General features: G+C 38.6%; 1 protein-coding gene across 1 annotated transcript in view; it reads left to right on the forward strand.

The window, feature by feature from the left end:
- Window positions 1–14,559, forward strand: part of OTOGL (otogelin like) — an 85,173-nt gene that overhangs the window by 40,391 nt on the left and 30,223 nt on the right. The window contains exons 22-27 of the mRNA XM_054066936.1: window positions 375–521; window positions 2,189–2,308; window positions 4,440–4,556; window positions 8,609–8,765; window positions 9,364–9,390; window positions 12,887–13,054. Coding sequence (XP_053922911.1) covers window positions 375–521; window positions 2,189–2,308; window positions 4,440–4,556; window positions 8,609–8,765; window positions 9,364–9,390; window positions 12,887–13,054 — 736 coding nt within the window. The remainder of the gene's footprint in view (window positions 1–374; window positions 522–2,188; window positions 2,309–4,439; window positions 4,557–8,608; window positions 8,766–9,363; window positions 9,391–12,886; window positions 13,055–14,559) is intronic.

The following is a 14,559-nucleotide window of genomic DNA, read 5'->3' on the forward strand; positions in this document are numbered from 1 at the left end:
GAAGAGACCAATACCCACCTCTCTGCAACCTCCTTTCAGGTAGTTGTAGAACGCAATGAGGTCTTCCCTTAACCTCCTCTTCTCAAGGCTAAACAACCCCAGTTCCCTCAGCTGCTTCAAGTAAGACTTGTTCTCCAGCCCCTTCACCAGCTTCTTTGCTATTCTCTGGACATGCTCCAGGACCTCAATGTCTTTCTTATAGCGAGGGGCCCAAAACTGAATGCAGGATTCAAGATGCAGCCTCACCAGTGCAGAGTGCAGGGGGAAACTCTCTTCCCTGGTCCTTCTGGCCACACTTGAATGTGTAAATTCATTGAATGTGTGACTTGAATGAATGATCTCATTATATCTTAATAAATACTCATTTCTTTCAGAAGACCTTAACGGGACAGGAAAACAAATCTAACTACCAGCTTTGGAAGGCTGGATATTATACTGTGATACGCTTTCCAGAACAGGACATTACAATTCTGTGGGATAAGAAGACAATGATGCACGTTGAAGTTGGACCTCGATGGAAGGTGAGCCAAAATAAAAACCTGGGATTATGTGCAGCTCTGTATTGCTGATATGATCTCTTGCTGAATAACTGTGGTGGTTTTTCATTCATTACTAGCATTCCCAGTGATATAGCTGTTTATCATGGTGTACATTTGCCACACAAGAAGAGACAGGAAATGTGATTAATTAATGGCTGGACTCCTGAAGAGAAGGGGTGATTTCTGCATGCATATTTACTCTGTTGCTCCACAGATTGTGGCATTGCAGTATGCAGTGATTCAGCTTTGACTCAAAGCTACTTTGGGGGTAGGAAGAGACGGTTAGTTTTGAGTTACCCAGTTTACTGTATGTTTATATAATTGCTGAAACCAGTGCAAGAGAAGCTTCCATATCTAGTGATGTGGAAGATGGCAGGTTTGTAGCACACATTGGATTAGGCTGACTATGGAACTGAACCTGGAGATGTAGTAGAGTCTGCCAAGATGAACAGATGGAGTCACATCTTGGGTTTAAATTAAGAAGAGAAGATACAGGAAAGGATCTAGACAAAAAGTGACAGGATTCAGCCATGATGCAGGGAACAATATGAGGCTCCTTCTCTTGCCAGCTAGGCTTCACTGTTCCATTCCTACATCATCATTGACCCTGGTGTCTCTTCAACTCAGTATTTGGGTCCTGGCAGTGTAACATTATCTGCACATTCAGTAACTACATTCCTACTTCGTCTCAGCCTTGAACACATACCTTGAGACGGTACTCTTTACGGTAAAAGAAAGCAGTCTATGCCAGAATACAGTATCAATTTTTTTTTAAATGTAGGTCAAAATTACAATGACCATCTAATCTTATTTTAAAGAAAAATTATTATTGGCTTTTGTCCCAATAGCAATTAAATGCTTACTTCACATACATGCTGATTAGCCATCAATACACATAGTGAAAAAAATAATTCTTCTGTCTTTGAGTAATGTAGCAGGGAACCGAGTTCTACAGGTTGCGTGCTAGGACACAAATACTTCAACCTCTTTCTGTTTCCAATGACTGTTTCTTCTAGAGGCTTCAGTTCAGTAAGATAATATCTGAAGCAGACCCTAAGGAAAAAGAATTCATTAGAGTGAGCCCCGGCACTGTAAATATTCAACTCTTCAATTTACTGTTGTGCAGAAATATCTTTTCATCCATGTATGTACATGTATATGTATGTACATATACTTTTTTTTCATCAGCATCACATGCCTCAACACAAGAAAGTTGCAGCCATCTCTTTTGTAACTGCTTTTACAGATGTTCTTGCTATTGTGAGCTAAAATTAGAGGCAGCGAGTTTTAATGATGACAACAACTAGTCAGGCTTTGCAATCATGAAGTAATTCACCTGACCTTTTGACTTTTGGAGTATATGTACTACCAAGCTTTCAGGAAAAAAAAAAAAGACTGGATTCCAGCCCCTTTTCACAGCCAGACAGTAAGAACAGATTCTGAAAAACAGGAAGAAAAAAATGGAAAATAGAAATTTCTATTAAAAGTTATTTGCAGTGTGGATCTGTAAATATAGCAGAGTGTCAGATAGTTTCAAAGTATGTAAAATATTGCATTTGCCTTCTAAGAATGTTTGATTTTACTTATGTCATTTGTACTGATTACTGACGGTCAGTATATGTAAAAACAAAATCATGCTTCTCTTTTAGGGTAAACTGTCAGGTTTGTGTGGAAATTTTGATAAGTACACCTCAAACGATCTGACTACATCAAACAACATGGAGGTGAGAAATGCACAGGTGTTTGGAGACAGCTGGGTGTTAGGACAGGTGAGTCCCATGGCCAGTGAAAAGTTAGAAAAAAAGGATCATAATTTTAATTTAAATTTAAGATCAACACGTTGTAAGCACATGATGTACAGGTATTTTCTAAACTCATGGTCAGTGTATGAGAGGACACTTCAATTGTGATGTCTGTGGATGTGAAAGGTGTTAACGATATCTTATGTCATAGCAAACATCAAACAATCTCTTTATGGAAGAACATATTTTTCCCTATGTAAAATAATTATCATAGCTGTTTGGATTTCAGTTTTCTACAAATTTAGATACATTGCTTCTGATATTTTGGATTTGGTCCAATTTAATAAACAATTGTAATTTCTCTGGTATTGGAGGCATCAGAATATTGAAAGTAAATGGAATCTGAATGTTGGAAAAAAGCTTCTTTCTGAACACTGAAAAAAACTGGTTATGTTTCTTAGTTGCAGGTTGCAAAAAGAGAACAAGCTGACAAAATAGCAGTGATGAAGGGGTGAGATGGAAAACGCTCAGAATAGCAGCAGGCACAACCCAGTATAGGAACTTGGTTTCTGAGGAGAAGCGGAAAAGGCTGTAGAAAGTGGATGACCACAGCTATGTTTTATAACACAGAAGAATAGACGTTTTATTAATTTGTGCTGAGAAGTTGTAAGGTTTTATAGCCTTGTGAACCTTCTAAAAAATCAGTATTTGTGAAACACTCCCCTAGGATGCCTGTGAGAACTGTTTTTTAATTCGTCCTCCTCGACTCACAGCAGGAAAATGAACCTAAATCTCTCACCTCAGGAAACAATATGTTACCTGTGCTGCTTTGGAGAAAAGATTTTAAGGCTTCTCTCCCTCAATATCTCCCTTTGGATCTCTTTTAGTCTACATAAAATATTTAAATTGTGTGAGCAGGCAAGGCAGATATGTTATGTTGGTTGTTATACTGCTCATCATTAGGCAGTACCTAACATGCAAACACTTCGTATGGAGTGCACAAATTTTTCTTTTCTAACTTACCATTTCAGTGACCACTTTAAAGAGTGTGTAGTGTTTGCATAGCACATTAACTTCTAGGATGATATGTCCTTTGGTTATGCAGCCCAACTAGCACTAGCCTTTTTGGAGCCATATATATATATATAATGTATTTGGAATTCTCATATAATCTTCCAATCTCTGTGGCTGCCAGAGCACTCAGGAGCTAAGGTCACTATTGGCCTCACGAGCAGTCTGTGCTTAACCAGATTTGACTCTTCATCTGCCCCTGCAGTAGGCACTAGGGAGTTTTTCAGAAAGGACCTTTGGCCTTTGTAGGGATGTATCTTGGTCATTTTTCTGCAAAATCTAAACACCGTAAAGGAATATTTGATAGCTAGAAGCCTAGAACCCAACTCTGCTACTGGGAAACGTGGTTGCATTGGCACTTTAGGATGCTTCCAGGGTTTTCCCCTCCTGGGAGTGGCAGTACATGCCCCCACAGCGGTGTCTGAGCATCAGCAGCTGAGGCTGCATCAGTACACCCCAATGCTGCCTACTGATCCATCATCACCCCCTCCTGGGCTTCCCTGTTGCTCCAAGAGAGAATGGTTTCTGAGAACTGAGCTGAGTGTCATTTTGTTTCTGCTCGTTTGTTTTTCTTCTTGAAGAGAGATTTTAAGAGAGGGAGTTGTATCGCAGCCATTTTTGAGTTATCACGATGATCTTTGACTCTATTTTTCTTTTTTATGGGTTGCTCTCTTCCTACTGCTGCTTCTTTATTTGAACTTACAGTGCAACAGCCATCTGTAGTGTGACTCTATTTAAAGTCAATGCAAAACCACCAGAGAAGATTTGGATCGTGTGTTTGTTTGTGATGTTACAGTTGGTTGCTCTGGTAATGGTTATAATGTGTCACAAAGAAAACATTTTGTCTTTGCATTTACCAGACAGCAGGAACATTTTATACTTCAGAACAAAACACAAAGATTCTTTTTTTGTGGAAATGTTTTCAATTATAACAACAAATAAGGGAAAGGTGAAGATGAAGAAGATTGTATTTAAACTTTACTTTTGTTTTCTGAGTATGCAGCTATTGAATAGCATAAGTGTACCTGAGTCCATGGTAAACACACCTTTGTATAAAACTTTTGTCATATTTTTGCTTGTTTTTAAGTGCAAGAGCCCAAATGAAACCCTAAGACCATGTGAGGTACATCAGAAAACCTTCCCTTATGCCAAAAAGGAATGCTCCATTTTATATAGTGACGTTTTTGCACCTTGTCGCAATGTGGTAAGTCCATTAAATAGCCAAGATGTGCTCTCATGCAGGAAAATACTAAAATTCCAGTGATTAATTTCTTCTTCCCCTCCGTCTTCATGCCATGGAGGGTACAGAATAGAGCCCTACAACTATTTCTATGTGGGTGGGCTGTGTTTGTGCAGAGCTGCTTCTTCCTTTCAAGACCGGAGCCTAAATATAACAGCGATAACTGGGAGCCATGAGTTAGTAGTCTGGACAATCAAGGTTCTGTTCTCTTTAGCTTTTATTTATATCTTTTTTTTATATAGGTAATTAAATTTTTAAGGCTTTTGTATATATTGCAGGATTCTAAAATAACATTTTGTTTAATGTGCCTGTAGCTTATCTCAAATGTTTTTATTTTGTTAATTGTTCTTCCCAATACAGAAAGAAAAATGAGAGAGCAAAATTTCAGCTTCAGAGCTTTTGGTATTTTTAATTGGCTAAAAGCTTGTAATCTGCTTTTTATCAAAACTCTGAGGTTTGGTGCCTTTGTTTTCCCAATACCTGACTGAGACTGGGACTAGGAGTTATGAGAATGTCCTTAAGTTCAGTCTAGAAAAGATGGTGAAAACAATAGCTCGTGTGGGGAGCTTTTCTTCCATTTTAGTCCACCCTTCATTAACAAAAGACATAGTATCATTGTACCATAGTATAGTAAGGATTGGAAGGGACCTTAAAGATCATCTAGTTCCAGCCCCCTTGCCATGGGCAGGGACATCCCACTAGATCAGGCTGCTCAAGGCCTCACCCAACCTGGCCTTGAACACCTCCAGGGATGGGGCAGCCATAACTTCCCTGGGCAACCTATTCCAATGTCTCACCACTCTCATAATGAAGAAATTCTTCCTAATGTCCAGTCTAAATCTGCACCTCTCCAGTTTTTACCCATTCCCCCTCATCCTGTCCCCATAAGCCTTTAAGAATAGCCCCGCTCCAGCTTTCCTGTAGGCCCCCTTCAGGTACTGGAAGGTCGCTACAAGAACTCCTCAGAGCCTTCTCTTCTCCAGGCTGAACAAGCCCAACTCTCTCAGCCTGTCCTCATAGGGAAGGTGCTCCAACCTTCTGATCATCTTCGTAGCCCTCCTCTGGACCCGCTCCAACAGCTCCATATCCTTCTTTTGTTGAGGATTCCAGAACTAGACACAGTACTCCAGATGAGGTAGGAGAGAGGAGTAGAGAGGCAGAATTACCTCCCTTGACCTGCTGGCCATGCTTCTTTTGAGGCAGCCCAGGATAAAATTGGCCTTCTGGGCTGCAAGCACACATTGCCGGCTCATGTTGAGCTTCTCATTGACCAGCACCCCCAAGTCCTTCTCTGCAGGGCTGCTCTCAAGCACGTCATCTCCCATCGTGTACTGAAAATGGAGATTGACCCTACCCAGGTGCAGGACCTTACACTTGGCCTTGTTGAACCTCATGAGGCTCTCAGAGGCCCACTTCTCCAGCCTGTCCAGGTCTCTCTGGATGACATCCCATCCTTCCGGTGTGGCAACTACACCACTCAGCTTGGTGTCATCCGCAAACTTGCTGAGGGTGCACTCAATCTCGCTGTCAATATCATTGATAAAGATATTAAACAGCACCGGTCCCAGTACGGACCCCCGAGGGACACCACTCGTCACGGATCTCCATCTGGACTTTGAACCATTGACCACTACTCTTTGAATATGACCATCCAACCGGTTTCTTATCCACCCATCAAATCCTTCTCTCTCCAATTTAGAGAGAAGGATGTTGTGGGAGACTGTGTCAAAGGCTTTACAGAAGTCCAGATAGATCACATCTGTCGGTTTGCCCATGTCTACTGCTGCAGTTACCCCAACATAGAAAGCCACCAAGTTGGTCAGACAGGACTTGCCCCCGGTGAAGCCATGCTGACTGCCTCTAATCACCTCCCTGTCCTCCATGTGCTTTAGCATAGCTTCTAAGAGGATGCTCTCTATATATTTCTGTGTTTCTGATTTTAGCCTCTTAAAGGTATTTAATTAATGAAGATGCTTCTTTACACCTGTGCAAGTAAGAACCACTATACAATTTCATCTCAGTCTCTCATTTTCTTTATGACTATTAAAACTAAATGAGATCATTAGATGTCCCAGCTGAACCTCCTGACTTTCAGGATTGAAGTTTGATATCAACATGGTTAGGAATTTGCCTAAGGAGGAGGCTGCAGTAGCTTAACTCAAGAGATTTATTAATGTTGACTTTAGTTACTATGTAAAGAATTTTTTAAGCATGTGCCTGAGAACATAGTGATGAGTGTATTTTCAAAGTGGAAAGTAATAAATAACACCAGAACTTTTGAGAGTTTTTATGGAGCTGTATTATTATAATTCATAAAGAAAGATGTTTTGTCTTGAACATTCATTTTCTAAATCTTAGCCGTGTTGTAATTAAAATTTGCAAACATTATGCCAAAAATTTAGCGTAATTATAGTAACAAATGCATGTCAGATGCAAACCACTCATTTAATTAGTAGTCAAGCATTTTCATATGCACATAACCATCTTGTATAAGACACCCTGTAAAGCAGATATCTCTCAGGTGTTTTTACAACCTGTAAATTAATGTATGAAAACACAGCTCTTAGAAATGTTATGTAAAGTGACCTCCTATATAGGATAGCTGCATCTGACTGCTGGCTGCATGGGTGTGGAACTGGGTGCCAAGGAAGGAATACCAGAGACTGACACTGGGGGCACAGAAGGAACACAAAATGTAGATGTGGGTTTCAGGACATGCTTGGAACAGTGCTCTTACAGTTGCTCCTACTGTGTGGGTGGTAGAGGAATCTGCTGTGTGCATGGAGGCAAGATCCTGCCCATGGGACAGACAGCCTCAGAGTTCAGCTGAGGCTGGAAAACCCCATTTTCAGGGAGACAAAATCATGCATCTCTGGTTGGCAGTGACTGATGGACTGCAGTTTCCCAGCTAAGCACTGAACTCAGCAGGGGATGAGGATACTCAACACACAGAATAAAAGATCTTCCTCTTAACTCCTGAACTCAGAAGGAGCTTTGGGCGAAGGCTCTCAGTCTGTCACAACAGCAGGACGTTGCTGGCCCATGGAGAGACAGTGTCCTGCAGAAGTGAGAGACAGGTTGAGTTCTTTGGAGTCCATCTGCTGTTTAGTGATTCCTGCAAAGCTATTATAACAATTCCTAGAGGAGCTAACGCTCCTGCCCCCACCAGAGTAGAATCCCTATTTTCAAATTAAGAAAAAGAATGGAAGTAAAATAGCATCTCTCTCCACCAAAGGCAGAAAACCAGTCTTCATATCCGTGCCAGCTTCCAGCAACCGCCAGCTGAGAAGCTGTCTCCATGTTCGACAAGTGGTGCTTTGTTATGTGATGGTATTTCTGTAATCTGACGTGTGCCATTTGAGTGCACTACAACTGAGCTAGAGCAGAGTCCAAACAGGAGAAAAACATTGCTTTAAACATTCCATGTGTTGAGTAAGAACATTGTTTTGGAAATGTTGCTTAACATTACAAAAAAAAGATTAAACCCCAAGAAATAGTGTATCATTTAAACCCAGATAATAATGTGATAGGGTTTTGAGGACATGAGTTTCTGATCTAATGAAGATTTGTGAGTATTTTCAAAACTTGGTAAGTGCAGAAATACTTTTCTGCAAGATGTCAAGGGTGTGCTAAAGCTTTCTTTACCTGACCAACCCCTCCTCTACAGACTGTTACTTTAATTACTTTATAATCAGATCTGCAGCTCTGACTTTATTGTTACTTATGCAAAACTGACAGGATGACTATAGATGGCAGTATGTGCCTTATAAAAACAGAACTGCCAGTTTCAACACACTCCAAAATCGATGAACAGCGAGTGTGTGGACAGACGTATATGTTAATAGTAAATCACTAATGTTTTGTCTTGACCTGTTAATAGTCACTGACTAATATTTTGTCTTGACCTGTAATGTAGGTACAAGCCGATTATTCAAAGTACAGTTTTTTTATAGGAATATACCCAAACTTTAGAAAATACCTTATTTATGGTTTTGGTTTGTTTCTTTTTTATCCAGATTGATGTGACCTCTTTTGTCAAAAACTGTCACACAGACACGTGCAACTGCAATCTGGGTGGGGACTGCGAGTGCTTATGTACCAGTATTGCAGCTTATGCCCACAAGTGCTGCCAGCAAGGAGTAGTGATTCACTGGCGATCTCCTTCCCTCTGTGGTATGTACCTTGGCTGACCTTGCACTGCAGCTCATATTTGAGGCATTTTTTTTGCCTTTTATTGCCCAATAATACAAATATGTCAGGAGCAGGTGGATAATAAATGTACTCCTTGAAATTTTTCAAGCTCTCTGTGTATCAGTCATTAGCCTTATACACCCTCATTTGCTGTCTTGCTGAAGAGGACTGGCTGTGCTTAGGGAGTGTCAGTGCGGAGGCTGCTGGAAAGGCACCGATATACCAAATCTGGGGTACATCCACTGTTCTGTGTACGGCTGCAGAAGGATTCAGACTGTTCAGCTTTTCATTGACAGCAAGAAAGATTCTTTGCTGTAGAATAATTCATGCTTCAGGTCTGCTGTCCTGGCACATCTATTTAAATACAACTTTAAGTTGCTGAATCAAAGCCTAAGGAAAAAAAGTTACCAATTGAGATACATTATGGGAAATGAAACTTCCTTTGATAAAAGTGGATTTTACACTTTTAGGATGTAGATATGTGTAGTTTGTAACCTTGTAATAATATTGTAATAAACATTTATTGTAATAAAACATGTAACTTTGTAGTAATAATGTGCTTGTTTTCTTTTTCTTTTAGCTTATGACTGTGAACATTACAATCGAGGTACGTAGTATTTGGTATTACTGTCTTTGATTCATCCTCATATTTATATACTTTGCTGAATACATTTTTCATGTTTTCTAGCATACCAGCTAGCTATGTGCTAGAAAAAAATCTGTTCTCCCTGGTTCCAAAATGGAATTAATTTTTATACAACGTTTAGTTGCAGATAATTCCCCACGTTTACCACTCTTCATGGATTTCTGTCTTTTGAGGGTTAGAACAATTGGGTTTGGCTTTTTTTGTCCTCCTGATTTGTGTCTGTGAGTTTGAGCGTAGCAAGTTGCAAAGAATGTCCCCATGGGCCGTTGTGCTCTGTGTCCAGGTTCACTGGTGGCACAGAAACAAATATCGTAGTTGTAAGCAAGACAACACATCTGGCATATCAGATGAAACATGATACAGTGCACACTGCAAATTAAAGCCTTCGTACCTTCTGCTGAGAAGAACGTGTCTGTTGCAGAAATGTTGGAGTTCATTTCTTTTCCATTCTCTCCATTCCCTAAGGTAGGGTTGCATAGTCACAATCTCTTGAGCTCTTTGGAACTTCAAACCCATTGAAAAGGAGAGGTGAATTGTATGGGCAGCCTGGAGTATTGTATGTTATTTTGCGACATGTTCCCGGTCTATATAATATCATTAAATTGTTATACTGACTTTTTCTCTCCCGCTGTTCTGTATTTCTTTGGAATATCTCATGTATTACTTGAGATTTGTCCTAGATAAACACCAACAATCCTACATGAGTAATGAATTCAAATGCTGACACAGTAGTGTGCATCTTAGAAGGCTGTACATTGTTATTACTATTTGAATTTTCACCTCAGCTTTGGGGTAGGGAAATTCAAGTTCCTTTTCTCCAAAAAACAAGTGGTGTGATATTCCATTAGGATTAATCGCAATAATATTTAATTTGGTGTGATTTTTGGAAAAAAAAGTCTGTCTTATAAATTTTACCAACATTTGCCACATTGTGTGATTGTCTTCTATGTTTTCAAGTGGCTTGATTTGTTTCATTTTCCTTTTTTTTTGTCCAACATATAAAAGAGATTGCTCTGGTTCAATTAAAAACTCAGTTGAGTTAATGGATGGGCTTTTTATTTGACTTGCTGTGTGTAGTTTTAGTGTTACTTCTGTTCGGAATGGGTGAAGGTCAATGGACCATCTGTGTTGAATGATCTTAGTAATCTCTCAATTAATTTCTCAATTAATAACCTCATCATATTCAATGTGGAGGTGGATTAACGCACCTTGCAGATTATTTTGGCAGTCAAGGAGAACCTTTAGCATGTTAACTTGTGCTTGTAATGAAATTCCAGAACTGGCACTTATTATATTTTGAAATTGATAAGTTACAGGGTTTTATGCACAAGTATTTCACAAGTATTGTACTGTAAATAACAGTTGCTTTTAATGAGAGTGGTATTCATTCAACAAACTTAATTTCTCTGGCATCTCCTCTTACATTTATATACCATGCACGTGCTTTGTGGGGAGCAAGGTATTGAAAAGGAAGGGAAATTACTCAATGCCTATATGAATGAGACCTCTGATGCATCTTTTTTAGCAACTTGCATCCTAAGATGAGAATCATATAGTAGATGAGTTTTTTTCCCCTCCAAGAAGTCTGGTCCAGTACAGTAACAGCACGGACATCTAGCTAGATACAGCTGACTTTCTATAATATTTTTGCAATAGGGAATTTTATCTTATTTAAAAAGTATTAAGATGTACTGGTTTTGGCTTGGATAGAGTTAGTTTTCTTCATGTAGTTGGTATGGTGATATATTTCGGATTTGTGATTAAAAAAAGTGTTTATAACATACCCACATATTAGCTACTGTTTACGTGGTGTCAATGCCTTTCCTGGTTCTTATACTGCCCACCAATGAGTAGGCTGGGCGTGCACAGGATGGTGACAGGGGACACATTTGGGACAGCTCACCCAAACTGTCCAAAGGGATATTGCAGATGGCAAGGGATATATGATATTGTTCTCAGCAATAAAAAACAGGGGGGAAGTTTCTGGGGCTGATGTTGCCCAGGGTTCAGCTGGGCATCTGTTAGCTGGTGGTGAGGAACTGTTTTTTTGTCATCACTTTTCTTGGTTATGTTTACTTTTTTTTTTTTTTTTTATTTTTACTTATTAAACTGTCTTTATCTCAACCCACAAGTTTTTTAGTTCTTCCTCTCAGATTCTCTCTGGGTAGAAAGAGTGAGTGAGTGGCTGTGTGGTGCTTAGCTGCCTACCAGAATTGAAGTCAAGGATGGTGTAACGCATGTTTCCACCACCAAGTGCCAGTAAAACACCTTTTGTGACTAGGGTGGCTCCTCTGTTTCTTTTTTTTTGGTTCTGCATGATGTCAAACTGTTGAATCTTTATGGAAACTTTATTGATTACAACTTACTCCTGCTTTTCCTCAAGTCATAGGTAAAATATCTATTAATATGTAAGGGTAAACATTCAATGATTTAGAATCCTTTTAAGACAAAATTGTCTCACAGCTTCTTTAAAAGTGGTCATTTTGTGGCAAGCTTGTGGGCTTTATGTTCATATGAGTTCCAACATAGTTTCCATACAAAAGCAGACATTATTTTCATGCAGTTTTCTTCAGAAATTGATTTCAGAAATCTTCAGAATTTGACTCTAGCTGAGTCAAATCTCATTATTACGAGAATTCCATTCCTCTGGGATAAGCCATATTTGAAAGGAGATGTCTCAGGTTGGGAAGGTGTTCAGTCTTTTCACTGTAGAGATGAAAAGCTTTTATGTAATTTACAGAGTTTGTTTATTAGTCACAAGGTGAGGTTTCGGATGTATGCTGCTTACTGTTCTTTCAGTGGGATAAAGTGACAAAGGCACATGCTGTAGTATCTGGATTTATCACTGTGAGCCTTTCCAAACCAGCAGAAATAGCTCCAGGGGTTTGCTGTGGGGCATGGTTAGTCCAGCACTGTTTTCACAGCGGTACCAGCTGAAGCTGTTACTGTTACATTGGCATGAGCTTTTGAATGATGATGTGCTGAACCAGATTGGAAAAACTAGTTGATCTTCAGCTGGACCACTTCACTGCTGAAGTGCTTAGGATGGCATAATAAATGCAGTGGGAGGCAGACCCAAGCGGTTTGTGGGAGAGAGTGAACTAGACAACCTTCAGAGTATGGGAATAAAGACATGTAAAAAGATTAAATACCATAAAAAAGCAGCCTAGATTACTTTCTTGTAAAGGTCATTTTTTTGAGGATAGCTACCCACACTTTTTTTGTGCTCTGTATCTGTTGTACTCTTAGCACCACACAAAGAGTAAGGGAGTACATTGAACAGATAGATACAGACCTACTCCAGCATAATACCTTGAGGCATTAAGCTTTAACTTCAAATTTATTTAATTCCATCTATAACAAAATATTTAAGGTAATATGTAATGTCAACTAAGACTTAAGTTTTGTATGTTATGCAAGGAGGATATCTTTTTCCATTTGATTTTTCTTCCCTTAGGTCTTGGTGAAGGACCCTATATTTTGGCAAATTATGGACAGAATGACACAATTATAGGAGCCAATGTTTCCAGCAGACAGATATTTCCCCTGCCTAGAACTGGAGCATATGGAAATATATTTTTCAGTTTCATGATAACTCCAGGTCTTTTCAAAGATAAAGATTTATGTAAGTGTTCTTAACAATTTTACTAATGGCAATCCTATTTTTCAAACTATATGAATAATTTTTACTGCATCTTCTAAATATCCTAAAATAGCTTAGATATTTTCTATAGTAAGGAGTGATACTGATTTTTCAATTAAAAAAAACAAAACAAAAAACCTTGCTGCCAGCTTTAAGGCTGACTTTTCAAAGATTGATTTAGAATTTTTGATTGCAAAATACAAGTACATAGAATTATTTTGTGGAAAAAGTTAACTAGTTTGTATAACTGGAAAGTTTTGCACATGTATCTAGCAAGGATCAACACTGAAAGTGAATGCGGGATATTTTTGTCTTCAGTCAAATGACTCCTACTTCATCTTTTCTTCTTCTTTTTTTTTTTTTTATTGTGACTTCCAGTGGACTATAATCTGTGCAACTTTGAACCATCATTCTCCTGCATTGTTAGTGAGCAGCAACTCCATACAATTTTGAATGAAGTTTCTTAAGTGAACACCCATTCCTCACCTAAGCTCTGTTTTTCACTTAGTCGAGACTGGTCCAAACTACATTAAAAAAAAAAATATGTTTAAATATTTTTCCTCATTCATACATTTTCCTTTCTTCACATGCATTAGGTTTGTGCTAAATAAGTCAATACAAATTTTGCCATTTCTTTCTCACAGAATTTCATTTGTTGGAAAAATCCCAAACCCTTAAAAAAACAACAAAGAGAAGAGCTGTCTTCACAGTAAAATTTGGAACTATATTCACAGACAGTTGACATTTTTGCAGTGGAGAAATTAAATTTTTAGATGTTAATTTGAAATAAGAAGTACATGGAACAGAAGAACTAGTTTGTTCTTATCAGTTCTCCAACAGATGTAAAGTGGAAGTAAAACATTCATTATATCTGTGCAGTACACAGGTAGTTTTCATATCTGTGAGGAATGAGATAGTACTGATCCAGATTAAAGACACTTCAAGATTTATTCAAGTCAAAACCCAAAAGTGAAGTCAGTCACCCTCTAAGTTCTTAAATGTTCAGAGAATTTTCTTCATTTTTTATTTTTGTAATGGGTTAAGTAAATAGAGGGTTGAGTCTTATATTTGGTCACAAGTTTTTTTTACTGAATTTCTGGATATGACAGTATGTAAAAAAAAAAAATCCTGATGTCAAGGTGAAGTCAGGTATGTTCTTACATTATTTGTGTGATGTTATTTGCTGATGAAATTTTGGTACAGCCGAACTGTCAAGCAATTGTCCAAATTTGAGGAAAAAACTCCCAATTTGAGCAAGTCCTACCTAATTTGAGACTCCCTATGAATCATTTCAAAGATGGTAGCTGCAGGCTGAATGTAGTTTTTATCTAACTAATTACTTCTCTGGTGGCTCTATATTATGTGATCATTTGAAGCCTTCTTTAGACTCTGTATTTCTAACTTTTTGTGTGTGTTACATAAAACTGATTTTTTGGTGAAAAGCAGTTGTTTAAAAGGAGCCATTTAACTGCCAATATATGTGTATT

This window comes from Cuculus canorus, chromosome 1 (genome assembly GCF_017976375.1).
Source record: "Cuculus canorus isolate bCucCan1 chromosome 1, bCucCan1.pri, whole genome shotgun sequence".
Classification (NCBI taxonomy): domain Eukaryota; kingdom Metazoa; phylum Chordata; class Aves; order Cuculiformes; family Cuculidae; genus Cuculus; species Cuculus canorus.